This window comes from Hemicordylus capensis, chromosome 3 (assembly GCF_027244095.1).
Source record: "Hemicordylus capensis ecotype Gifberg chromosome 3, rHemCap1.1.pri, whole genome shotgun sequence".
Classification (NCBI taxonomy): Eukaryota; Metazoa; Chordata; class Lepidosauria; order Squamata; family Cordylidae; genus Hemicordylus; species Hemicordylus capensis.
Genome location: NC_069659.1, coordinates 3,166,976 through 3,191,801, shown reverse-complemented (window position 1 = coordinate 3,191,801; position 24,826 = coordinate 3,166,976). Strand labels below are relative to the sequence as shown.

General features: G+C 53.4%; 1 protein-coding gene across 6 annotated transcripts in view; it reads right to left on the bottom strand.

The window, feature by feature from the left end:
• ARAP1 (ArfGAP with RhoGAP domain, ankyrin repeat and PH domain 1) overlaps positions 1–24,826 on the bottom strand; it is a 192,906-nt gene that overhangs the window by 11,900 nt on the left and 156,180 nt on the right. For all 6 annotated transcript variants that reach the window (XM_053306340.1, XM_053306342.1, XM_053306341.1 and 3 more), the window contains 11 exons: positions 23,792–23,837; positions 22,083–22,246; positions 20,087–20,299; positions 17,151–17,256; positions 15,502–15,649; positions 11,327–11,413; positions 9,127–9,195; positions 8,727–8,844; positions 7,256–7,369; positions 5,575–5,720; positions 3,181–3,263 (listed from right to left, as the gene is read on the bottom strand). In XM_053306340.1, the coding sequence (XP_053162315.1) occupies positions 3,181–3,263; positions 5,575–5,720; positions 7,256–7,369; positions 8,727–8,844; positions 9,127–9,195; positions 11,327–11,413; positions 15,502–15,649; positions 17,151–17,256; positions 20,087–20,299; positions 22,083–22,246; positions 23,792–23,837 (1,294 nt within the window). The remainder of the gene's footprint in view (positions 1–3,180; positions 3,264–5,574; positions 5,721–7,255; positions 7,370–8,726; positions 8,845–9,126; positions 9,196–11,326; positions 11,414–15,501; positions 15,650–17,150; positions 17,257–20,086; positions 20,300–22,082; positions 22,247–23,791; positions 23,838–24,826) is intronic.

Genomic DNA, 24,826 nt, shown 5'->3' with positions numbered 1-24,826 from the left:
GTCGGAGGGCTACAGGCCACCTCCAGCGTTGATGCTTCTGAGTACCAGTTGCAGGGGAGTAACAGCAGGAGGGAGGGCATGCCCTCTGTGGCTTCCAGTGGCATCTGGTGGGCCACTGTGTGAAACAGGATGCTGGACTAGATGGGCCTCCTTGGGCCTGATCCAGCAGCAGGGCTGTTCTTATGTTCTGTGCACTTCGTGGGGGAGCGTAAACGCTAAGCCTGCCACTGTGTGTGAGGGCTTGCTTCCTCCCAGTGAAGGCACAGTGGCAGGGATGGCTCTCCAGCTGCTGACTACAACTCACATCATCCCCAGCCACAACTGACTGCAGCTGGGAATGATGGGAGTTGGAGTCCAACAACAGCTGGAGCCAAAGGCTGACCCTCCTTGCACTCGGGTCTGAACCTTCTGATTGGGAAGAAGGGCCCGGAGCCTCAATCAAAGCCCAGCTTCTTCCTCACTTTGTCATACAGGCCTCCACGCACTGGCCCCAAAGAAGCACAAGCTGGGGTGAGGAGATCTGTTCCGGAGTGAGCCCCAGAGGCCGAAGTCAAGCGGCTCCTCAGGGTGCTCATCATGCCACGTTGCAAAACCCCTCCACGGGGCAGTGTGTGAACGGTTCCCACTTTGAACGGCAGCTAAAGCTCCCCCAAGAAGGCCCTGGATGGGGGTCTTTGCAAGTGGGGCACTCAGCAGCCAGCCTCCGGCACCTTCTGCCCCACCCATAGTCGGGGGTGGGGGTGGCAAGCCTGGCAGCCCGCGCCCCGCGCCTGAAGAGCGCCATCTAGGAGCCGCAGGGCCAGCTTGCCGGAACTCTCTGCCCGTGGGTGTCGGACAGCCAATCCCTGCCTGCCAGCCTCTACAAAGCCCCAGAGCCCCCTCCTCAGTTTGAGCAGCTCCTCTCTGTGTGGGGGGCGATTCCTCAGCTCCTGATTCATTTGGCCAATGGCTGTCTTGGATCCTGACCCCTGCTGGGTTGAGGGACTTCGTGACACAACGTGGGCTTAGACGACACTGCCCGGGGATGTGGCGATGGACACCCGTCTGGGCCGTTTTAAAAGGGGATTCAACAAATTCATGGAGGAGGGGGCTCTCAGGGGCTCATCGCCTGGATCGCTGCAGATTTCCATCAGGATCAGAGGGGGCATCACGCCCCAGAACACCAGGTGCTAGGGAACTCCAACGTGCAGGGGGAGTTGCCCGCTTCCCCCCACTCACGGGCTTCCCAGATTCACCACGGGTGGCCACTACATGAAGCAGGACCATAAGAACCACCCTGCTGGATCAGGCCCAAGGAGGCCCATCCAGTCCAGCATCCTGTTCCACACAGTGGCTCATCAGATGCCATTGGAAGCCACAGGCAGGAGCTGAGGGCATGCCCTCCCTCCCGCTGTTACTCCCCTGCAACTGGGACTCATTCTGCCTCTGAGGCTGGAGGGGACCTATAGCCCTCCAGCTAGTAGCCATTGAGAGACCTCTCCTCCATGAAGTGACCAGATGGGCCTCTGGCATGATCCAGCAGGGCTTTTTCTTCTGGCCTTATGCTTTGGCCATGCACTGGCCTCTTGCCCCTCTGAAACTCACCCCTGCCTGTTTAGGACCACACACCTGTTTCTGGCCCACCGGGACTGACAGACAGCCTCCCCCCACCTCCCAGAACTGACTCCCTGCATCCTGCCCCTTGCCAAAGACCGATGCTCTCCTAGCCTGCACACCCCACCTGGAAATTAATCAGTGACCTCAGCAAAAGCTGGGTCAGCTGGAAATCCTGTGGCGTTCCAGGGCCTCCCAGGTTTTCCTGGAGAGAGCAACTGGGTGCTTGAGGTACTCATCCGTGCGCCAGCTTCCAGGAACACACAGGTGTCCTGTGGAGCAGCCCTGCCACCTGCTGGCAGAAAGCAGGAGTGCAAGAACTCCAGGCATCCTCTCCCCTGACAATCTGGGCTGTAACCAGCTGCCTGCGATTCCCTTTCAACAACCAGACAGTTCTTCTGCCTGCAGCACTTAACAATCCGCTGGCGGGTTTCCTCCCAGCTTTTCATCTGCCCCAACATCGCCCTGCCCAAGGAGCAAACCTTGAATGCTGACAGCAGAACAAGGCAGCCGTGCTGCACGCAAAACACTCTACTTGCTGGTGGGCACGGCCCCAGGACGAGGCCTTTGAAACCCCTGGACGTGTTTTTTTTGTCTAGCTGCCGGCTCCGGGCACTGAGCTCTGCTTTGCAAAAGCAAGCAGCTGCGACTGGAGCAGGGACAGGGCAGCTGGTGCCCGCAAGGAAAAGTGGCCAGGTGTTTGAGGATTCCAGCTGGGGTCTCAAGAAACAGCCCGGCCAGGTTTGTGCCTCTTAGGCAGAGTTCAGCTGAAATGATCCCACGAGAGTTTGGGGCAGGAGTTTTGGGGGCGCTTCCAACCAGTGTTCCCCCTAACAGGGATTCCCAGATGTTGTTGATTACAACTCCCAAAATCCCCAAGCAAAGGCTATTGCAGCTGGGGGTGCTGGGAGTTGTAGTCAACAGCATCAGGGAAGCCTCATTAGAGGGAACACTGCTTCCAACCCCCCACCATTCACTTTCACCACCAGTTTCTCAGCAGCACGGACACTCCCTTTGCCAGCAAGCAGGACTTTTCTCGGTGGCTGGAGGCTGCCATTTACAAAGACACCTTTGCACTGCCCCCCACCGCAGCCCCCTTCACCCCTTGAAAATGGCTGAAATGCCCCCCCACCCACCCACCCAATTTTGCTGCCCAGGGATGCCAGGACTCTTGTGCCACAAGAAACGGAGTCTTCGGAGGTTTCCGCAAACCCAAAGCAGTGACTCATCCGGTGTGCCTCTGCGAGAGTCACTGCTCTGGCTTTGCTTCCTGTCCAATTCACATATGCCTGGTGGCCGGTGCACCAGGTGAGACTGGATCATCCGGTCATTCCCCGACGCAGAGAGAGGCTGCCGACTGAGTGCCTCCTTCCAGTTGGGAGACACGTCCAGATCAGGAACTCATTCGGGAACATGGGAGGGGGAGGAGGCACCTCCTTCTGAGAGCAGGTCATTTGTACTCCTGCACACTCTAAAAGTCGCAGGCGAGGGCAGGCCAGGGAAGGGTGCCTCCAGCGTGAACTGGAAGAAAGAAACGTGAAGACTGTGCGAAAGGCACACCAATCTGAACACAAAGCAGGGCCTCACCAGGTTGGAGGACGGACTTTCTTCTTTATCCCCAGATAGACTTTCAAGTTCTTCACTGGCCATTCTTTCTCTGGCTTGTGGCTCTGGAGGGAAGAAAATGGCCAAGAGGAAGGAGTGAGAGCGCAAGAAGACGAGGAAGCAAAATTCCCTTCAGAAGAGAGGAAGCTGCCTTCTACTGAGTCAGACCAACGGTCCATCTAGCTCAGTATCAACTCCTGCTAACTGAGCAAAGCAGCACCTTTTTCAAGTGGTGGTTCTCTTTATTGAGCAGGGGGAGAGCAACTGGCCCTATCCAGCCCCAGCATAGCATCCCTCCAGTGGCTGTTGCTGGTGGCTGTCTTATGTCTCTTTTTTTAGACTGTGAGCCCTTTGGGGACAGGCAGACATTTAATTGATTGATTGATTGATTTTCTGTATGTAAACCGCTTTGGGAACTTTGGTTAAAAAGCGGTCTATAAACATTTGTCATATCCATATTGTCTACACTGACAATCAGCGGCTCTCCAAGGTTTCAGGCAGTCCTAACCTGGAGATGCTGCCAGAGACTGAACCTGGGACCCGCTTCCTGCAAACTAGATGCTCTTCAACAGAGATAGGGCCCCATCCTCAAAGGTGGCAGATATGGGTCTCCCACCCAAGCACTGACCACACTAAGACCTTCTTAGCTTCAGCAAGGCAACTGTATTGTGTGCCCTCAGACCATGCTCTGGGACACTTAGACCTTGAAAGCACGGCCATGTGGCTTCAAGGGAGCCACATGGCCTCCATCTGCCTGCACAGCAGAGGCAACATGGTTGGTGCCCCAACAGAAGTCTTTCCATTCAGATCCAGTTTGGAGCTACAGCCAAAGAGGTTCACCAGGGAAGGTTTAGGGCAGGGTTTCCAGATGTTGTTGGAGTACAAGTTCCATCAGAGGAACATAGGAAGCTACCATATACTGAGTCAGACCACGGGTCCATTTCGCTCAGTATTGTCTACCCAGGCTGGCAGCAGCTTCTCCAAGGTGGCAGGCAGGAATCTCTCTCAGCTCTATCTTGGAGATGCTGCCAGGACGGGAACTTTGGACCTTCTGCTCTTCCCTTGATCCCCTGAGGGGCATATTGTACAGTGCTCACACTTCTAGTCTCCCTTTCGTATGCAACCAGGGTGGACCCTGCTTAGCAAAGTGAACAAGTCATGCTTTGTAGTGATCAGCCTCTCACCCCCACTCCCTTCTGAAGAGTTAACAGGGAGTGAACCCTTGTCTCAACCAACAGGCTGGTGAACTCCAGGGCAGCCAATCAGTACACCAGGTGGGAGGGACCTAGAGAGCGGTTGCTGGGAATTCTGAGAACAAGAAGGGTGGTCTTTTTTGGAGAGAAGCACGTGAGAAAAGGCTTAGTGAGGGGCATGGAGTTTTTGCACCCTCATGGTCAAAGCCAGCATGGAGGTTTCTCTCATGGAATAACTGCAGATCCTTGAGAGACAGGATTGCAGGAAACTTGATTCTCAACAGGCATTGGGTGAGTTTTCAAGGAAAAGGGGATTTAGCACAGGGAACAGTTTGTTAATCAGGTTTTGTGTTAGAAATTTATATTTCTTTGTATGCATGCTTTGCATATTCCTGATACTGTTCTATTATTGTTTACCAGCAATGTAATTAAAATAAGAAACACTAGCCTATGCTCTACCCAACTAGGACATTGCAAAAGACTCTATAAACATCTAAGTGTACCTAAATGCAACCTAAACTGAAGCCTAAGAAAACCTGTTTTTGTAATCTACTAAGAATTTTTGAGTGTATTTAAAACCTAAAAGCCTCAGACAGAAGCAGTCTGTAGTAATTGAATAAAACTGTTGTGTTTGTGTTCTGTTCTTTTTACAAGCCTCTCAGAGTTGGTTTTTAGCTCAAGGAAAAAGGGAGGGCGGAAAGGAGATTTCTCTGGTGCAAAAGCATCCTCAAGCGCTCAGCAGCTATTGGTTTTTTCATCACGTGTAAGCCTACACGTGGAAGGTTTCTGTATTTATCCAATGGCAAAATAAAGAGTTTTCCCTGGGATTCCACCACGATCCCAGGGAGGTTCAAGCTCTGTTGATAAGAGGGGTGGTGATGGCTGCATTTTAATTCTACTGGAAATATAGATTAGTTTCAGGAGAAGCCTATCCAGGCAGCTCGCCAGGGATGATTCAGCATTCCACCCCCTCTCGCGTGAGCTGCTCTGAGACAAAGGCTTTAATTTGCTACATGCTTGCTACCACAAGACCAGCTCTCTTCCTCCTTAGCCACAAAGGTCAAAGGCTGAGGATGATGGAACTTGTAGTCCAACAATGTCTGGAGACCCAAGGTCTGGAACCCCTGGTTTAGGCGACAATCATAAGCCAGGCTTGGCTTCATCACTGCCAGTGCCAACGTACCCGCACTTCCTTGAAGAGTCGAAGGCAGGTGCTGTTCAGGATGAAGTATCGGTCATGGAAGCCGGTGCTCAGCCCCACGCCCAGCAAGTTCTTCTCCTCCCTGAATTTCATCATGCCATGCTTGCTGCTGTCGCCCACCCTGCTGGCTGGGGAAGAACAAAGGGATCGAGGGGTTAGGAGAGGGTAGCATGACCCAGACAAGGCTTCACTGGTAGCTGGAGGGGGAGGGTTCCCGCAGTTCCTGAAAATTCTCATACAAGAGAACCCAGCATCCGCAGGGGTTCCGTTCTCTGCTGCTACCGCGTATTGTGGAACTCCTGTGGATACCAAGTCATTAAGGCAATGGGACTTAGCCACTGGGTTCCTAGAGGCTCCACAAAGGGCAAAAAACAGAAACAAAGGGCCCTCAAAATGTGGGGGGAAGTGCCCTACTGTGCTGCACTGGTATCCAGCAATCCCCGTGCCCCGCAAAGTCCCAAATCCTGTTTTGGCCCCCCGCAAAAAAAAAAAAAGTGAGTTTTGTTTTTTGTTTTACAAACGAGCCACAAAGTGGCTCTTCTCCTCAAAATAGCAGCCGAATCCACAGATATGTGCAATTAACCCTTTGTTTGCCATCCCACCCCCACTTATGCTGAGCTCAGGTGTCAATTACCCAACTGTAGATACACAAAACTGCAGATGCTGGATCCGTGAATGGTGAGGTTCACCTGCATTTCTTTTAAAAATATGTATTAAGGACTAGTAGGTGAGGGCTATCGTGGACCGGGCAAAATCATTTTGAAATCTGAATCTGAAAAAAAATCTTATGCTTCTCTTGGGCATGTTGTCCTTTTGGAATTATTAATCTGAGTGTTAAAAATCCATTGAGAACAATAACAGTTGCTTTTGATCATTACATTCAGAATTTCTTCTAAAAAATAAATATATGTTTAAACCTCCCCCCCCCAGCATATTCCAGGGCAAAAAGTAGCATATTCAGCTAATTTAAAGTGGCAGGATTGTGTATGCAAAATTTGCTATCTGTAGGTAATCAGAAAGTACAATTTTATTTTGCACAAACATACCCACAAATTCCGAATATTTATTAAAAGTTTATTATTATGAAAAGAATATTTATTAAAAGTTAAAAGCAGTCACCAACAGGGATCTACTCGCTGGGTTTTTCTCCAGGCAGAGATAATCACACCATTTTCAGTACCAGCTGGAAGCCAGTTTGAAATGGGTCTAGATAATCAGCTTCCTCCAGAAATCGCTGGAGTTGGTTCCCTACTACATGCACAAACATCTTGCCCACAAAACGGAGGTTAAAGACCTGCTGCTAATTATCCAACCTCTAGGGAGGGGATCTAAGGACTGCTTCAGCAGGGGGCAGACCACTGCCAATTGAAGTCAGGGTGCCATTTCGCCCTCTGCTAATGATGAATTCACTGCCTTTCCCAGCAACTGTTATTAGCCAAGAAGGGTCTGAATTAAGCTTGCATATGGACAGCCTCAGGCTTCCAAGGATCCTGTCCACAACCTCAGCTTATATGAGCTGAAAAGAAACCTATAATAAATCCGGTGCTAATAGAATCAGCCACGGTTAACACAGAGTCCAAGCCAGGCCAGATCCCAGAGAGTTGATCTGCGTGAAATGCTCTGCCTATTGCTCTGAGCGGGCCATGGAGTTGCTTCCACCTACCCAAATAGACCAGCATGTTCTCCATGGACAGCTGCCTCTTCACCACCAGGTAGCTCTCCTTTCCCAGGGAGTGCAAGATGGGAAGGACCTTTTCGCTGTAGTGCAAGGGACGCTCTGTATGCAGGGAGGCGGAGAGGAACGGAGAGGAGAAACACTTCATTATTATCATTATTATTATTAACATTTATATCCCAGTCTTCCTCCAAGGAGCTCAGAGCGGTGTGCATGCTTATTTTTCCCCTCACAACAACCCTGTGAGGTAGGTTAGGCTGAGAGATACGTGACTGGCCCAGAGACACCCAGTGAGTTTCATGGTTGAATGGGGATTCGAACTCAAGTCTTTCCGGTCCTAGTGCAACATTCCAGCCACTCCGCTCTGCTGGGGGAGGAGGACCTTCCCAGAAGAGGAGCAGGGCTGGCCCAAGATGGCTGCCCCCCACCCCTCAGCATAGCCTTCCACAATCCATGAAGTGGGGCTCTGCATCCTCCACAAGTGATTCTCACCTGCTCCTTTTGGAACAGGCACGGCTTTACCGGCACCCTTAAGGAGCTGGCCGTCTCAAGCAATTGCCTGGGCTGTTTGCATAGTGGGGCCGACCCTGAGGGGCGGAGAGCTTTGTGCATTAGTGCCAGGACCCATCCCTACTGGGACCCCCAAACCAAAGAGGTCTCCTCAGATGAGGAGCAGGGTCATACTGTGGGGGCCTGAACAGAGACTGGGTCCCCGGGCAGTCAACCCTCCTGGAGGAACACCCAGACAATGTCCTGCCCAAGCAGGCTGCAATACGAGGGGACCTTGCTGATGGGAACCCATCCCAGGTCCAAACCTTAGGAACATGGGAAGCTGCCATATACTGAGTCAGACCCTTGGTCCATCTAGCTCAGCATTGCCTACCCAGACTGGCAGCGGCTTCTCCAAGGCTGCAAGCCGGAGTCTCTCTCGGCCCTATCTTGGAAATGCTGCCAGGGAGGGAATCTGGGACCTTCTGCATGCAAGCAGCCCTAAGGGGAATATCTCCCAGCACTCATGCATGTCGTCTCCCCTGCAAATGCAAACCAGGGCAGACCCTGCTTAGCAACAGAGACCATTCCAGCTTGCTCCCACAGGACCAGCGCCCCGCTTCTCCCACTCTATGACCTCCATGACCGCAGGAGCAGAGCGGACAATGGATCCATGCCACAGCCCAGGGGCAGGCCTGTTTGCCAGGCTAGGGCCTGCCCCTTTCTTGGGAGGAGGTGGCAAGGACTAGCCCGTGCTCTAAGCCCAGGCACCGCTGAGCTCCAGGACGCAGCCACTACCCAGCCACTCCACGACCGCTGGGTGGGTGCCCCAGCTCCCTCGCCTAGTTCCAGCGCCCCTCGCACCCCAGGCCTCCTTGCCTGGCGCTTGCTTCCCCCACACTTGGGGCTGGGGGCTGGGGCAAGGGGGCCAGCGGCGAGGGCCTGACCCTCCGGCTTGGCCGGCACCCACCTGCCTCCTCCCGCTCGTTGACTTCGAAGCAGCTCCAGAAGTCTTTCTCTTTCATGACGATTTTCCTCCGGTCCAGGATTCCAAAGGTCAGCTCTTCTGCCGTCATGGTGGCGGGAATCTGGAGGGGAGGGGAGCTCATCGAGGCCTTGATCCCACCCGCACCCTCAGGCACCCGGAAGGACCCACGGCTTGCCCGTGGAGGAGGCCAAAGCGGGGGGGGGGCTCCCGCTTCAAGAGGCGTGAACCCCTGGCATGCTGGGGGGGGAGGATGCTCCCACGGCCTGGCCTGCCCCCTTCCGCCATCCCAGCATCCCTTCACGGAGCCAAGGCTCAGCAAAGCCCCACATCCCCCCCCCACTCCGCCCCCACGGCACTCCTCCCCAGCGGCCCCTCCTCACACCTTAATGTGCTGCTCCGCTTCCGTCTTCTTCTCCTCCAGGTACACGGTGCAGATGAAGTCGCCCGCATGCTGACAGGGGAGAGCATGGGGGAGAAGGGAGCGAGGTTAGGGGCAGCCGGACCCCACAACTCTGTGGAGGACTTCCCAAGGCACTCTTGAAGTGCCACCTTCCACCCAGCCCAGAATAATCTGGCTGGGATCGCAGAAGCACCCTTGGGACCTAAAATGCCCGTGCAAGGCAAGTCTACCAGTCGGTGTCGGGCATGAAAAGTAGGTGTCAGCTAAAAGCAGAACCTCCAAATCCAGGAGCAGGATATCTCCGACTTCCAAATGCTAGAGAGAACGAACAGGAAACAGCTGTCTCCACCCTGCCCTGCTTGTGACTTTTTCCTCAGGGGCGCCTTCTTGACGACTAACGGGAGACAGAGGACCACTGGACAGCAGAGGCTTGGATCGGACCAAATAGGTCTGTTCCTATCTCGAACAAACCTGCTTCCTCCCTAGGAAACGAGTCACCAAACGCTGCCCCCCTTTCCCAGGCTCCATCCAGCCTGTGGGCTGCTAGACGCGACTCATTGGGTTTGCAGTCATCGTCTTGCTCATCCTTCTATCCACCCCCACAGGGGAGCCAATTAGCTGTTTCTGTTGACTGTTTTACACGAAGGAAAAGAAGAGTCGAGTCGGCTTGGAGCCACCAAGACAGTCCTCACCTGAGCATGCATTATGGAAACGTCTGCAACTCTTCTCCAAGGAGCCAAACAGCCAGGGGCAGACGAAGCCTTTTGCCGCCTGTAGGCAGCCAAGGATTTTCTGCCTCCACCGCCCCAGTGAGGAGGGTAGGGGTGGCGAGGATGAAGGCCCCCACCACCACTTTTTAACTTCTAAATGCTGCTGCCGCCGCTGGTGGGATAGGGGGCAGCCGGTGAAGGCCACACAGCGGCTGGTGTGGGGAGCGGAGGCCAAGAGGCAAGCCCCCCATTTACATTAAAATGCCGCTGCTGCTGCCTGAGTGGTGGAATGGGGCGGCTGCAGCCAGGACTGGGAGGGTTGTGGCGGGGGGGAGGAAGTTCCCCCATTTTACCTTAAAGCAGCTTCTGGGAGAGCTCCTTCCAGCTCCCCTCCTCCCTCCCCAATGAGTGCACATGTTTAGAGATAAAGCGGGGAGGGCTTCATCCTCACCACCCTTACCCTCCTCGCTGTGGCGGTGGGGCGGCAAGAGGCTTAATCTCTCGCCACCGCCAACACCAGCGGCAGTTTTAAAAGGTGTTTTTTTTTAAGAATAAACTTCCCCCCGCCCCAAGATCTGCCGCTCCCCCAGGATTTGCCGCTGTAGCAATTGCCTCTGTGGGAATCCACCTAGGCAAACAGCAGCTTTTGGGAGGGGAGGGGAGGTTACTCCCCCCAAACCAACACCCCCCACATCATGCTCCCCAACTGAATCGCCACCTCCTGCAGCTGGGTTTTGACAAAGACGAGAGGGCTGAGACATCGGGTGCCCAAGACGTGTTCTGTCCAAAGGGCAAATCTGGCTCCAAACCAAATCAAAAGGCTACACAGAATTCCGGGCAGCCTCAGCTGTGCTGAAATTCAACTGCTCTCTGAATCGGACAACTTCCTTAAAAAGGGATGCTTAAAAGGCCGGCAGGAGCGGAGGAGCCACCGCCCAATGTTGGGGTGGGGTGGGGGGATGAACCCGGGACCTGCTTTGCATGCAGACCCCTGGCACCTACTGGGAGGGCTGGGAAAGACCTTGTCTGAGACGCTGGAGAGCGGCTGCCAGTCAGTGCAGACAATACTGAGCGAGAGGCCCTGACTCAGCAGGTAAGGAAGCTTCACGTGTTGCTTAAAAATTCCCCACAAACCCTCATTTGTCTCCCCTGCTAGATTCTACCTAAAGCTTTTGGACTTTGAAAACTACCTCCAGCCTCTTTGACCCTGAACGGAACCTGTCCCCTCAGCCTGATCCTGCAAAAATGTGGCCCACCTGCACATTCAGAAACCAGTTGTCGTCACATGAAGCCAGGAGCTAGGAATGGCCTTGCTGTGTCTGCACCAGCACTTCACACACACACACACACACCCCACTCTAAGGGCATCCCGCTCTCAGAACTGGCCCACAGACACCTCAAGGGAGAGGGAGCAGCCGCAGCATCTCTCCCCACCCGCCGGCTTCTGCTCGCTGACGCATCACGCAGCCTACCTGCGTCCCACTGGACGAACCCGCGATCCGCATCTTCATGATTGCTGTGATCTCCTCTTGCTGTTTCCGCATCTCTTCTTCATCCACCTGCCGAGCGTTGAAAAGGGAATATAAAAAGAGAAGGAGAAGCAAACGACAGAGAGAGGAAGTCACAGAGGGCCAAAGCTCAGCTTGGCATGAAGACAAGCACATCTGGGTCGCTGCTTTGTTCTGCGTCAGAACACGGGTCCAAGAGGAGGAAGGGATCTCCATCTGCCAGGAGAGCCCCTGTGGAGCTGCTGCCAATCAGAGAGCGAGAGCGAGAGAGAGATCCCTTGCTAATCCTTGCTAGAGCTTTTAACTGGAAATAACCAGGATTTCACCCTGGAGCCTTCTGGGTGCAAAGCAGGTGCTCCATTACTGCACAATGGATGCTCCTGGGGAACATATTTTATTTATTTGTTGGTTGGTTTATTACATTTGTACACCGCCCCAAACTTTCATCTCCGGGGGGTTAACAATAGTATAAAACAAGTTAAAATATATACAAAAACTTAAAACAATTTAACAATTTAAAAATCAGCCACAAATTAAAACCTTAAAATTATAAAGAACGGAAAAAGCTTAGGTGAAAAGGTGGGTTCTCGAATGCTTTCTAAAAATGGTCAGAGATGGGGAGGATCGTATCTCAGTAGGGAGCGCATTCCACAGTCTCGCAGCAACCGAGAAAGCACAGCGCTGCATACCGAGTCAGACCAGTGGTCTGTCTTCTGCAGTAGCATCTGCTCTGGCAAGCAGGGCCTCTCCAGGCTCTCAGGCAGAGAGAAGCCTTTCCCGCTCCCAGCCAACTGGTCTTTAACTAAGGGGTTCCCCAACTTGGAACCTCTTAAGTTCCAAAATTGGCCACCTGATGGGGCAGCGAGGAAGCAACCTGCCTAGAGAGCAGGAGGCTGTTGGTTCAAATCCCCACTGGTGTGTTTCCAAGAATATGAGAAACTCCTCTATCGATCGGGCAGCAGCGATATAGGAAGGAGCCGAAAGGCATCATCTCATACTCCGTGGGAGGAGGCAATGGTCAACCCCTCCTGTATTCTGCCAAGAAAACCACAGGGCTCTGTGGGCGCCAGCTGAGGTTACTGGACTACAACTCCCATCACCCTCAGCCACAAGGACCAGGGTGTCAGGGATCACGGGAATTGTAGTCCAGTAGTATCTGGGGACCCAGTGCCAAGGACCCCTGCTTTAACTGGAGTTAGCACAGGAATGGTACTCGAATGTCTCCACATGTGCTATCCCGCTAAACTGTGGCTGCTCCCCTTAGGAAGATCACATCGGTTGCAAGTAGCAGCAGCAGCAGCAGGGTAGCAAAAGCAAAGCACTTGACATCCCTGACACACATTTGGAGCAACACTCTGGTCCCTCCCAAGGGAAACCGTCTTTGCAAAGAAGTTAAGTGCTTCGTTCTGCCCGTCCTCTCTGCTGTCGGCGAAGGCCCTGCTTTGCAGCCCAGAGAAGGCAGCAGACCTGCTCAAGAACCCTTTGGAAGCAGCGGCGGGCTGAAGTCTCTCGGCCGGGGGGCTGAGCGGGCGAGCAGCTCAGAAGAGCCAATCCTGCTGCATCAGACTAAAGACGGCTAAGGCAGAGGCCCAGCATCCTGCTTCCAATGGAGGCCGGCGGGCAGCACTTGAAGACCAAGCCGCTCGACTGGTTTGCAGAGACACGTTTCTCTTGGGAAAGAGCAGGACTTGAAACAGGCCGGGCGGGGGGCTGGCTGATACCCAGACAAATTCCGCGAGCATGCAAAGGGGCAGCACGGGCACAAGGCGGGTGCCTTGCAGACGGGTGCTGGGCTAGTGCAGATGCAGCTGTGTCTCCTCACAGGCTTTGCAGGGGCCCTTTGTGCCAGAGGGACCGATGCCGAGAGGCCCCCTGACTTGGCACGGCTCCGAGATGCTCTTGTGCTCGTGCAAGAGCTGAGGCCCTGGGAATCTAAGGGAACATCGTCTTCATGATGAGCCCCACTGCCCATTGAGGTCGTCCGGAGAGATCCGTCTCCAGTTGCCGCCAACTCAGCTGGTGGCCACAGGGGGGAAAGCCTTCTCGGTTGCTGCCCCGAGACTGCGGAATGTGCTCCCTACTGAGATACGATCCTCCCCATCTCTGACCATTTTTAGAAAGCATTCGAGAACCCACCTCTTCACCCAAGCCTTTCCCGTTCTTTAAAATTTCAAGGTTTTACTTTGTGGCTGATTTTTAAATTGTTAAATTGTTTTAAGTTTTTGTATATATTTTAACTTGTTTTACGCTATGGTTAACCACCCAGAGACTAAAGTTTGGGGCGGTGTACAAATGTGATTAATAATAAATAAATAAACTCTCTGTGTTGCGCAAGCTCTTGGTTCTTCTGAACGCTAGGGGTGTGCACGGAACCGCACAGCTGCGGTCCGGCACTGTGGAGGGGGTTCCTTTAAGGGCGGGGAGGGTTTACTTACCCCTCCTGCCGCTTTGCCCCCTCCAGCACCCGTATTTACTGTAGAAATTGGGGCAGCAGGATACCTCCCTGCCGCCCCTTGCCCCTCCACAATGCAAAAGCCTTTTGCGCACGTGCACATCACACACGAGCTTCACGTCTTCCCGACGCCGGAGGCCCGGTCTACCCGGCCTCAGCCCCTGCCGGCGGGTAGACTGGTGTGCAAAAGGCTTGCCGGAGCCTTTTGCATTGCGGAAGGGCAAGGGGCGGCAGGGAGGTATCCTGCCGCCCCAATTTCTACAGTAAATACGAGCGCTGGAGGGGCAAAGCGGCGGGAGGGGTAAGTAAACCCTCCCTGCCCTTAAAGGAACCCCCTCCACCCAGACCGAACTGGCCAGGTCTGAACCAGTCCGGACGGTCCGGAGGCCTTTACAATGGCCTCCGGACCGGTCCGGACCCATCCCTACTGAACGCCCACCCAGGCCCACTGCTGCGCTTCTGCTTCCCACCCCCCACCCCCCACTTATGACTGGGCTCAGCCTCACCACCTGCCTTCCCAGCTCCAGCTCTGCCTTGAAGCGGAGGAAGCAGCACCTTCCCCTCAGCACCCAACAGCCCCACCGAGAGATGTGAAGGCCTGGGCAGGGGGGATGGAACTGGGGCGGGGGGGGATGGGGAGTGGGGCACCTTGTGTTCTCCAGACCCCCCCACCCCACCCTGCAAGGCCTTCACATCTCCAGCCCCAACTCCCCGCAGCGCCCTTGCTCATCACAAGCAGGAGGCTGGTCAGGACGGAGCCCTTTGCAGGCTCTGCACAGGAATCACGGAGGAAACTATTATTCTCCATCCGTACAGCCCAAGCAGCAGCCGCGCTCTGAGCCAGACCTTGGGCCCACCTGCCTCAGTACTGCCTGCACGGACGGGCACCTGTTCTCCGGGGTCACAGGAAAGAGCCTTCCTAGCCCTGCCAGCAGGGACTGGACCTGGGACCTTCTGCTTGCCGAGCTAAGAGGCTCTGACACTGAGCTCTGGCCCCGACGCCATCCAGAGCTGCCTCCTGCTGAGTCTGGCTTCTGGCCCCTGCAGCTCAGCCTTGTCTGCACAGACCGGCAGCAGCTCTCCAGGATTCCGGGCGGATCTTCCACAGCACCCCCTACCTGGAGATGCTGCCAGCGGGCTGAGCCTGGGGCTGTCGGCGTGCCGAGGTCCCTTCTCCCACTTCTCCCCCAGTCCTGCTGCCTCTCCATCCCGGTGACATTGTAGAAAGCCTCTTGAGTACACCCCACATGGACATGCGACTGCTCCCCTGGGGGTCCCCCCCCCAACTTCCCAGACTCACTGGCAGAGCTCACTGGCTTCTACTACGACGACCCCTACAGGTCATTATTATAAGTCACTTTTTAACAAAGGTTCCCAATGTGGGTTACATAGAAAAAATAAATAATACATCAATAAGGTGGCTCCCTGTCCCCAAAGGGCTCACAATCTAAAAAAGAAACAAAAGATGGACACCAACCACAGCCACTGGAGGGGTGCTGTGCTGGGGACAGATAGGGCCAGTTGCTCTCCCCCTGCTCAGTCAAGAGAACCACCACTTTAAAAAGGTGGTTCTGGGCCCAGTGGGCAGAGGTCCCCACCCTCCGCCCTTTCCCCACCAGTCCCTGCCTCGTCCACAATGAATGCTCTCATTCCTTGGAGCAAGCACCCCTCCCCTGGCCACACGTACGCTGAATATGTCCACGTAGCACCGGATGAGGTCCTCCACCACGCGCCCTGCCTTGTAATCTTGGCCGTCCGTCTGGAAGAGCGTCGGCCCGAAAACAATGGCCAGGTTGTGTGTGGTCATTTGGTTCATGTCCGAGAAGCGCTGGACACTGCAAGGAAGCCAAAAGGCAGCTATGAGATTTGGATGATTTCCTTCTTGCCAAGGGAAGAGATTCGCGGAAGATAATTCTGCACACGAGGAGAAGGAAGGCTGGAATCTCTATACTTAGAAACAGAACCTCAGGTCCTCTGAATCACAGATGCGGTTGGACTACAACTCCCATCATCCACAGCCCCAGTGGCTGGAACCTGTTGGGAATTGTAGTCCAACCGCATCTGGGGACTAAAGGTTGAGAATCCCTGCCATAAGGGGTGACTATCTTCATCAAGCCTTGCTTTGAGCTTCCTGGGGCACCTAACTGACCACCACTGGAGACAGTGTAGGGCTAGAAGGCTCTTTGGTCTACTCCGCAACTTCTTCACACAAAGCATTATTAACCTGTGGGGTCTGTTTCCACAAGATGCCATCATGGCCCCTGCCTTAGCTGGTTTTCAAAGGAGATTAGACAAATTCATGGGAGGACAGGTTCATCAGCGGCTATTAGTCACAATGGAGCATCCATGTACAGAGGCAGTCTACCTCTGAAAACTAATTGCTGAGAAGCAACCGGAGGGCAAGGCTGTTGTCTGCATGAGTGTCCTGTTTGTGGGCTTCCCAGGCACCTACTTGGCCACGGCAGGAAGCAGGAGGGTGAACGTGATGGGCCCTTGGTCTGATCCAACAGGGCTCTTCTTCCGTTTCCTGGGCAGCAGGCTGACCACCACTAGAGACAGAGTACTGGGCTGGGAGGGCTTTTATCCCAGCAAGGAGATTCTTAAGGCTTTTCCCAGGCTGGGGCCCCCAGAGGCTGCTGGACTAAAAGCCCTGTTATCCCCAGCCACAAGGCAACATCGGGGGACCCACGGCTAGGGAGCCCCGCCTTATCCAGCCAGGGCAGATGGATCTTTTTGCGGCCCATAGGCAGCCAGAGATTAGCCGCCCCAGGGACAAGGGTAAGGGGGCTTGGGGAGGGGAAGGGAAACCTTATTCTTTTTTTACCCCCTTTAAAAATGCTGCTGTGTGGCGGCGAGAGCGCTGCCCGTCTCCTAAACCATGAGGAGAAGTGAGGTCGGGCGCTGGAAGCAGGAGGCAGAGCCCGCGACTAAAGAGCTCCTCACTCCAGCCCGGCTTCCTTGCAAATGACACAGAGCGGGCAATTCTGGCCTGTATGGGACCTCTGCACATGCGCGGGTGCATGCACAGAGGCCAGAAATGGCCCGCTCTGTGTCGTTTGCAGGGAAGCCGGGCTGGAGTGAGGAGCTCTTTCGCTGCTGTCTCTGCCATCCGGGATTGCAGAGTTGGTGATTACGGAGCTCCTCACCTCCTCTCCTGGTTTACAAGATGGGGGGTGGTTTCGTCCTTGCGCTGCCCCCGCCACGCAGCGGCATTTTAAAGGGTGGGGGGAGACTGAACTGTCTGTCCCTCTCCAAGATGCCGCTCCCCAAGATCTGGCGCCCTAGGCGGTCATCTGTGTCTCCAGCAGCCTTCTTTCTCCGAGGCCCCCTCCTTACCGGTACAGGTGGTTTATCAGCACCTTCACCGTGGCCCTGTTGACGGCCGGGAGGCTGCTGAGGAGCCTCCGGTACTGGGCGATCTTCTCTTCAGTATCTTCAAGGGCTGTCAGGGCGTGAAAGCAACAAGGCAGTGAGAAAAGGCGGCCGGTGGGGCAGGACCCCCGGCCACGGCTTGGCCACGCTGGGTGGCGGGCAGGCCAGACCTTGGCGGCCTGCGGACGCCCATCCCTGAGGCCCCGCTCCGTGGCCAGGACAGGCCAGCCAAGTCCAGCTCCACCTGGTGAGCTGCTGAGGGCCTCTCCCCTCTCTCCTGCGGCACCAGGAAGGCAAACGCAAAGGCTCAGTCCCCACACAGAGCAGGTCAAGGGGGGCGGCCTGGGTTCGGGCCGAACCACCTCCGCTGCAGGCGGGGGCTCACCATGAAGCACAGCCATCGGATTTTAGAGTCAGAGGAGGGGTCCAGAGAGGTTTTCCAGTCCACCCCCTTGGGCAGGGAAGGAATCTGACTACAGGTGTGAAGGAATGGCGGGGGGGGGGGGCGACGACTGGAAAACCAGTCCTGTCCCCCCGCCCACTTTCCCCTTCAAATTCCTTTTTTCTAAAAAGATCCAGAAATATGGGGGGCACGGGGGAGGAAAACACACACACACACCCCCTTCCCCCCACCCCAGGCGTTCACATCTCTTTCTCTGACCGATGGCCCGACAATCCCTGGTAGAGGAGAGTCCAGCACTGCATGAGGCAAGTGGTTCCACTGTCAAACAGCCTGACAGAGGGCCCTCCCTCCCCGCAAAGGGTCTTGCATTTAGAAAACCAGGGCGTTAGGGGAAAGGCTAGGCTGACTACCCTGCTCCTTGACACGGTAGCTGTCTATGCACAGGGAACCCTGAGCGGGGGTACGGAGGACCATTCATTCGTGTGGGTCCTGAGCCTGCAGCTGGAGCGGCACAGCCCAGACAGCCGTTGACCACCCTCTGCTGCTGCTTGAGAGCGCCACGCCCAAGACGGAGCCCGCACAGCGGTCATCTGAGATGGTCCTGGGACGCCAAATGATGGAACCCACAGAGCTCTCATCCTTTGAGCCTTGGCGATCCCACAGAGAGTACGTTGGCTCTTTTGAGGCCAATAATAAACAAACCACTTCCTCTAGTCTAGACAAATAGATATTAAAAACCCCTTTGGGGTAGTCTCCGTTTCCTCAGCAATGTTGTGCATTTGGCCAACACTGCAATAAGTGTTCCCCCCACACTGCAACTTTATCCTGAGAAGAGTGTTCCACTCCTGAAAAATCTGCCGCCTCTTTGTTTATTTTATTTATTTCAACGGTTGCATCCCTCTCTTCCTCCAAGGAGCCCAGAGCCATGCAATATGGTTTGGGCTGACAGTCCTGTGAAGTAGGTTAGGCTGAGAGAGAAGTGACTGGCCCAGAGTCACCAAGTGAGTTTCATGGCTGAAGAGGGATTTGAACTCGGGTCTTCCTCCGTTTCAAACACTCTAACCATTGCACGAGGCTGACTGGCACAGGATCTCTACCGGGGAGGAAAGGTGGCACCCCCTTGCCACAAGGGGAGAACTAAGATCCAAGCCCAGAGTCAGCCAGGATCCCACCCCCCTCTCCCTTCACACCCAAGTGGGCCTTAGATCTCTTTGCACCAGGCAGACTGCATTCTAGAAGGTAGCCGTTCAGGGTAATGGGGGCATCCAGTCCCTGCACCTAGAGGCTTCTGCTGCCTCTGCAGAAAATCCTGCATCAGCCCAACAACTGCTCTGGGCGCACCTGATGTTACAGCATCCCTGATGCTGTGAATCTGGTCCATAGCTGGGCAGGATAGACATACATCCTATTGCACAAGATCTGAGCTTTTCAAATCAGCACAAAAATGCAATACATTCCCCTCTCTAATCATAACACAACTCCAGATCATCCAGTGAAACTGATTGGTAGTCAATTCAGGACAAGCCCCCCCCACCCCCCCCAAGAGACTTATTTGTAAAACACAACATTAATTTATGGAACCCGCTGCCACAAGATATTGAGATGGCTGCTGGCTGAGAGGGCTTTAGAAAGGGATTAGAGAAAGTCAATTTGTCCATTGATCTGGACAAGGACAGATCAATGGCTATTAAGCATGAGAGCTAAATGGAACCTCCATGTTCAGAGGCAGTGTATCCCTGAATAACAGTTGCTGAGGAAGGAACAGCAGGAGGAGGAGAGGGCTCTTGCCTCATGTCCAGTTTTTTGGCTTCCAACAGGGACCTGTTTGGCCACTATGGGAAACAGGAGTTGGCGGATCACTCGGATTGATCCAGCAGGGCTCTTCTTGCAGTTTCAGCTTCTAAATAAAAATCATATGGTTTTTCAGCTCCATATTTCCAAAAATGAACCAGCAGGTGGTGCTAGAGCTACCCAGCTGTTCTATTCACCTGCTCACTCAAAAATCGTAGGCGGTTCTGCTGGTCGATTATAAAAACAACAAAAGACTAGAGTAGGGTAACAGGAGGAGCAACTAAATTAAAAGAAAGCGGTATGCATACCTTGAAGTTATCCAGACTGGATGGTAAGCAAATCTTGACCCTTCAATTGCTCCAACACTACAAAACTCTTGGGAGTGTTGAGGGGTGAGGTGGGGAATCCCAAAGAAGTTGGGGGAAACTGAGCTAAGTAGGAGGCAAGCTAAGGAGAGCTTGTTACCCATCCCTGGATGTTGCAGAGCTACACAGACTGACAGTCTGACTTGGTGCAAAGGAGCGTCCTAAAGTCTCAGGAGTGCATTGAGGAAAGGGCCGCAGCCTGCTAGGAGAGAGGGACCCAGAGCACGGCCTCCTCTGCTCCTGCCAATAAGCAGGAGGTTCCTAAGAGGAGAGGCCTGAGCCCAAACGAGACTGGCAGGGAATCGGACTGTCCACAATGAAGCGGCATCACAGCCTCTGACCTGTTGCTTTCAGCCACTCCAGGGAGCAATCCTTGGTGAAGAGCCCATCCCCGATATCCCGGAAGAATCTCTTCAGGGTGTTGGCCACGTCATCCACCTGGTGCTCCCCTTCTTTCAGCCGGACCTTCCGGGCGTCTTTCCTGAGCATCTCCAGAAGGCCAGTGGTCTTGGAATTCTGCCCACTCTTCCGGTAGATCCCTTCCGAGGTCAGCCCTGGGGGAGGCACGGGGGGGGCGGTCAAGGTGAGATTCTGGGATAGGCCAAGTGGCACAGCTATGATGGGGTGATGGAGGGCACACTTCACAGGAAACGTGCAATGGCCATGTGGCTCTGGAACATAAGCTTGCTTTCCGACTTAGGGACTGAAGGCAGAGGTGCACCTAGGTAATTTTGGAGCCAGGACCTAAAGGCCTTTGGGGGGGCCCCCACTGCAAGTAAAGCATCATTTTTTAACACGTTGGTTCTTGAGGGCACAAACCACACCACCCAGGACAGACGAAAGAGGATTTGGGGGCCTCCAGGGGGTGTGGAGGCCCTGGACTTCGGCCCAAAAGTCCAGGGGTAAGAACGCCCATGACTGAAGGAAAACTTATTTGTTTTGATTTCTAAGCGGGCCTTATTCCAAGGGCACTTTGGACTACCATGGAGAGCAATCCCCAATACACGAACCCCCCAGGTATTTTCCAAAGGCCCAGTTTACATGAGTGATGGGAGCTTTTCCTGGGCTGTATCACTTCACACTGAAGATAGAGGTAAGCATGCTTGAATGCCTGCCTGCATACCAGGGATCCCTGAAAGAGAGATTCCCAGATGTTGCTGTCAACCACTCCCATAACCCCCAGGCCTTGGCCCTGGTGTAAAAAACAAGCATATCGGCGGGGCGGGGGGGATCTCAGCCTAGATTTCCTCCAGTATGCACTATTTTTCTGTGCATGGAGCTTTTTCCTGAAGCAGCGCTTAAACCTACAGACTCCTAACTACAGCCTGGAGTGGTTCAATCCAGGAACAGTTTTAACACTTGCTTCTGTGGCATGTTTGCATTGGGACACAGTCTTGTAAAAATACGGGGTTTCATTAGGGTCCTAAAAGCATCTAGCAGCACGGAGTAGCATGGTTAATCCTGTTCCTGAAGAAGCCCAGCAGATGATTGCAAGCTTTGGGTTTCCAAGACAGAGAGATTCTCTCTTTTTTGAAAAGCTACTAGCTGACATTCTGTGTAGTGTTGGAGCTGCGTTAACAGGAGCTGCAGTGGTGGAAGTCTCGGCCATCGTGGCTCCATGCAGGGTGTTGCCAACAAGGAACTGCAGGCAGAGGGGGAGGGGGAGTGATTTTCGCTGCTCTCTCCTGCCTCCAAAAGAGCCTTTTGGCTTCAGAAATATGTCCTTGAGGGCTGCACAGCTCCCCTCCCCACCACCCTAGCCTGTATTTCCCTCCTTGGCAATACACCGTGCAGACTTCCAGTGCTGACTCTTCCATCGACGCAGCTCCTGTTATTTTTATTATTATTTTATTATTATTATTATTATTACATTTATATCCCGCTCTTCCTCCAATGAGCCCAGAGCGGTATACTACATACTTGAGTTTCTCTTTCACAACTACCCTGTGAAGCAGGTTAGGCTGAGAGAGAAGTGGCTGGCCCAGAGTCACCCAGCTAGTCTCATGGCTGAATGGGGATTTGAACTCGGGTCTCCCTGGTCCTAGTCCAGCACTCTAACCACTACAGTTCTAAGACTGCGCAGAATGTCAGCTACTATTCTCTGAGGTTGGGAGTCAACTCAGTCCTGTCCCAGTTTTTCCTGTAGGGAGTTTGAAAGGTGACCTCCAATTCTGGAAAAACAAAAAGGTTAAATCCTCGTAAAAGAAAACAAAGCATGCTAAATCTTTGTAACCAAAAGGATGGGTGGTTTTGTTATCATCCCTGTAACAAATGTGCTAAATCTTTGTAATCCACTATTCCTCACCCCCGTCCCCACTTCCAAAGACCCCGACGTACCACACTGGGTGATATAATCAATGCATCGGTCCACAATGATAGGAACGTCCATCTCTGTGAGTTGCTGTTCAGACAAAGTGTCTCCGGAGCTCCCAGCGGCCTTCTGGATAGCATTGACCCATCCCAGGAAGTCCAGCTTCCTGTCGCCTTGGATGTACAGTGTCCTGGAGGAGGCGAGCAGGAAATGGGATAACAGAGCCACAAACTGGAGAAGAGAGCTGGTCTTGTGATAGCAAGCACGAATGGTCCCCTTTGCTAAGCGGAGTCTGCATTGCTTTGCACTGAATGGGAGACTACATGTGTGAACACTGTAAGATATTCCCCTGAAGGGATGGGGCCATAACTCAGTGGAAGAACATTTGCATGCTTGCATCAGATGGCCCCAGGTTTCAATCCTTGATGGCATCTCCAAGTAGGGTTGGGAAACCTTGGAGAGTGGCTGCCAGTCAGGGTAGACAATACTGAATTCGTTAGACTAACGGCCTGATTTCGTAAGGTAGCTTCCTATGTAAACTTGCTCACATCCGGTAACTGCTGGGTTGCTCTTCAAAATGGTCAGAGCTCATATTTGCTTCTGCACAGCCCAAAGATGGACAACTGAGCAAGATGTCCTTTTCTGTTCCAAAACACTGAGGACTCGAGGGCCACCCTGGGATCTTTGACTTCACCCTCACACACCCTGGGGGAATTAATACCCAAAGATTGTAAAAACACCAGGGTGCTGGGATTTCCAACAGCAATTACTTATTTCAGGGTACTCAAAACTTGGGTCCCCAGATGCTACAAGACTACAACTCCCATCATCCCCAGCCACAATGGCCAAAGCCCATCGTGACTGGGGGTGATGGGAGTTGTAGTCTGGAGAGCCAGGCCTGAGAACCCATGACTTGTTTGTTTCTATTTAAAAGATAGCTGCTCCTGCTGCTCTGCTGAAGCCTCCCAGGCCAAAAGAATCATGAAAGAACCTAAAACAAAGCAGAACAAGAACCAAACAGCAAATACAGAAGCAACAACAACAACAACAAAAGCAATAAAACAGGAAACTGTTGTCAGGCGGGCAGCTATTATGTTGCCTTTGTGGTGGTGGCACCTCAATCCCACCCCTTGTCTATTCACCTGGCACCAAACGTGGCATCTTTCAGGAGCCAGGTGAAGATGTTTTTATCTGACCAGCCTTTTAATGGTTTGCAGCAACAGGGCTTCAGCTGGGCAGGAAAAGGGTGCCACTGCCCAGTACGCTGCTCTCGCCACCAGCCTCTTCATTGCTTTAACTGTACGTTGAAAAAGCTGCCTGGACGAATCATCATTACAAACATTTTAGATAAATATCTCATCATCACGTGAGAAAAGACCCATGTGTGCAACAGAAGGGGTCAATGGCAGGACATGGAGACCCCCCCTCCCTTAGGAGGTCTGCAGGCTTCAGCTCTCCTACTTCTTTTACAGACCCTCCTATTTCAACAGGCTCTTATGGTGTGTCATTTTAAATCTGCCCAATTTGCATGTGTGTGTTTGATGTTGTTTTTAATTGCAATTCTATTGATTGGGTTAATTTTGCAAGCTTTTTTTTTTAAGGCGGTTTTTAATTGAATGAATGAATGAATGAATGGAGAAAGAAGTCTCTGGTAGCAGACTAGAAGACAAACCCATTGCCCTTCTGTTTCTATCCTCCCTCCCCACCCCCCACCATTCCCCCAAAAGCTTTTTACCTTCTCCTTTCCACCAGCACAAGAACTTCATTGTCTCCCTGGATGGCTGCAAAAGAAAAGGGCGAGTTGTAGCAGGCCGGGCTGCAAGCGATCAAGTCAAGCTTTATCTGATGGGTCAGGATGGGGCCTATTTGAGAAAAGACAGGGGCTCGGAGCACAGGTGTCTCTTCCCCTTCACAAAGGCGATTTGGCTCTGGCATGTCATGGCAGGGTTCTCAACCGGGGTCCACAGGTGTTGGGCGACCAGTCCCATCAGCCCCAGCCAGACGGGCCTTCAGGCACGGTGACAGGAGACGATGGGAGTCCTGGCCCAACAGCGTCTGGGGCACCAAGCTTGAGAACGCCTCCAAAAAAAGGCAGACTGGCAGACAAGCCACCAACCAACTACAAATGCTGCCATCAGGTGAAAGTTCTATTCTTCACCCATGAATATGTAAAGACTGAATCCAGGGTGCTCTTGGGAGGGTGTTGGGGGAAACCCTGGGATATCGACAAGGCGTGCTGTCAGACCCACTGAAGGGATCCATGGCACTGCAAAATAATTGCTCAACAAGGGGTGGAATTCTTTCTGGCTGCAAAAAGACCTCCTAGCAAGAGCACTACTTTGCACATTATGTTCAAGGCATGTATGACCCGAGTGCCACGTTAGTCATGCACAGTTAGTCATGCACAGTTATTCAGACATTACATTCCGCACAGGTACAATTCCTGTCTGAGCCCTGCATAGGACGGGGCCTGTACTCCGGTTCGCTTTCCAAATGGACTTTCTATCATGTACAGTCATTCAAAAGTCCATAGATGTGTATAGATATACCTGTATTCACATCCAAACATAATGTATGAATAAGGCTAAGGCAGGGGTTCTCAAGCTTGGTTCCCCATATGCTGTTGGACTACAAACCCCATCATCCCCAGCCACAATGACTGGGGAGGATGGGAGATGTAGTCCAACAGTGTCGGGGGAACCAAGTCTGAGAAGCCCTGGGCTAAGATCTCATTTCCAATAGAAAAACAACAAGAAGAAATTTACTCTTC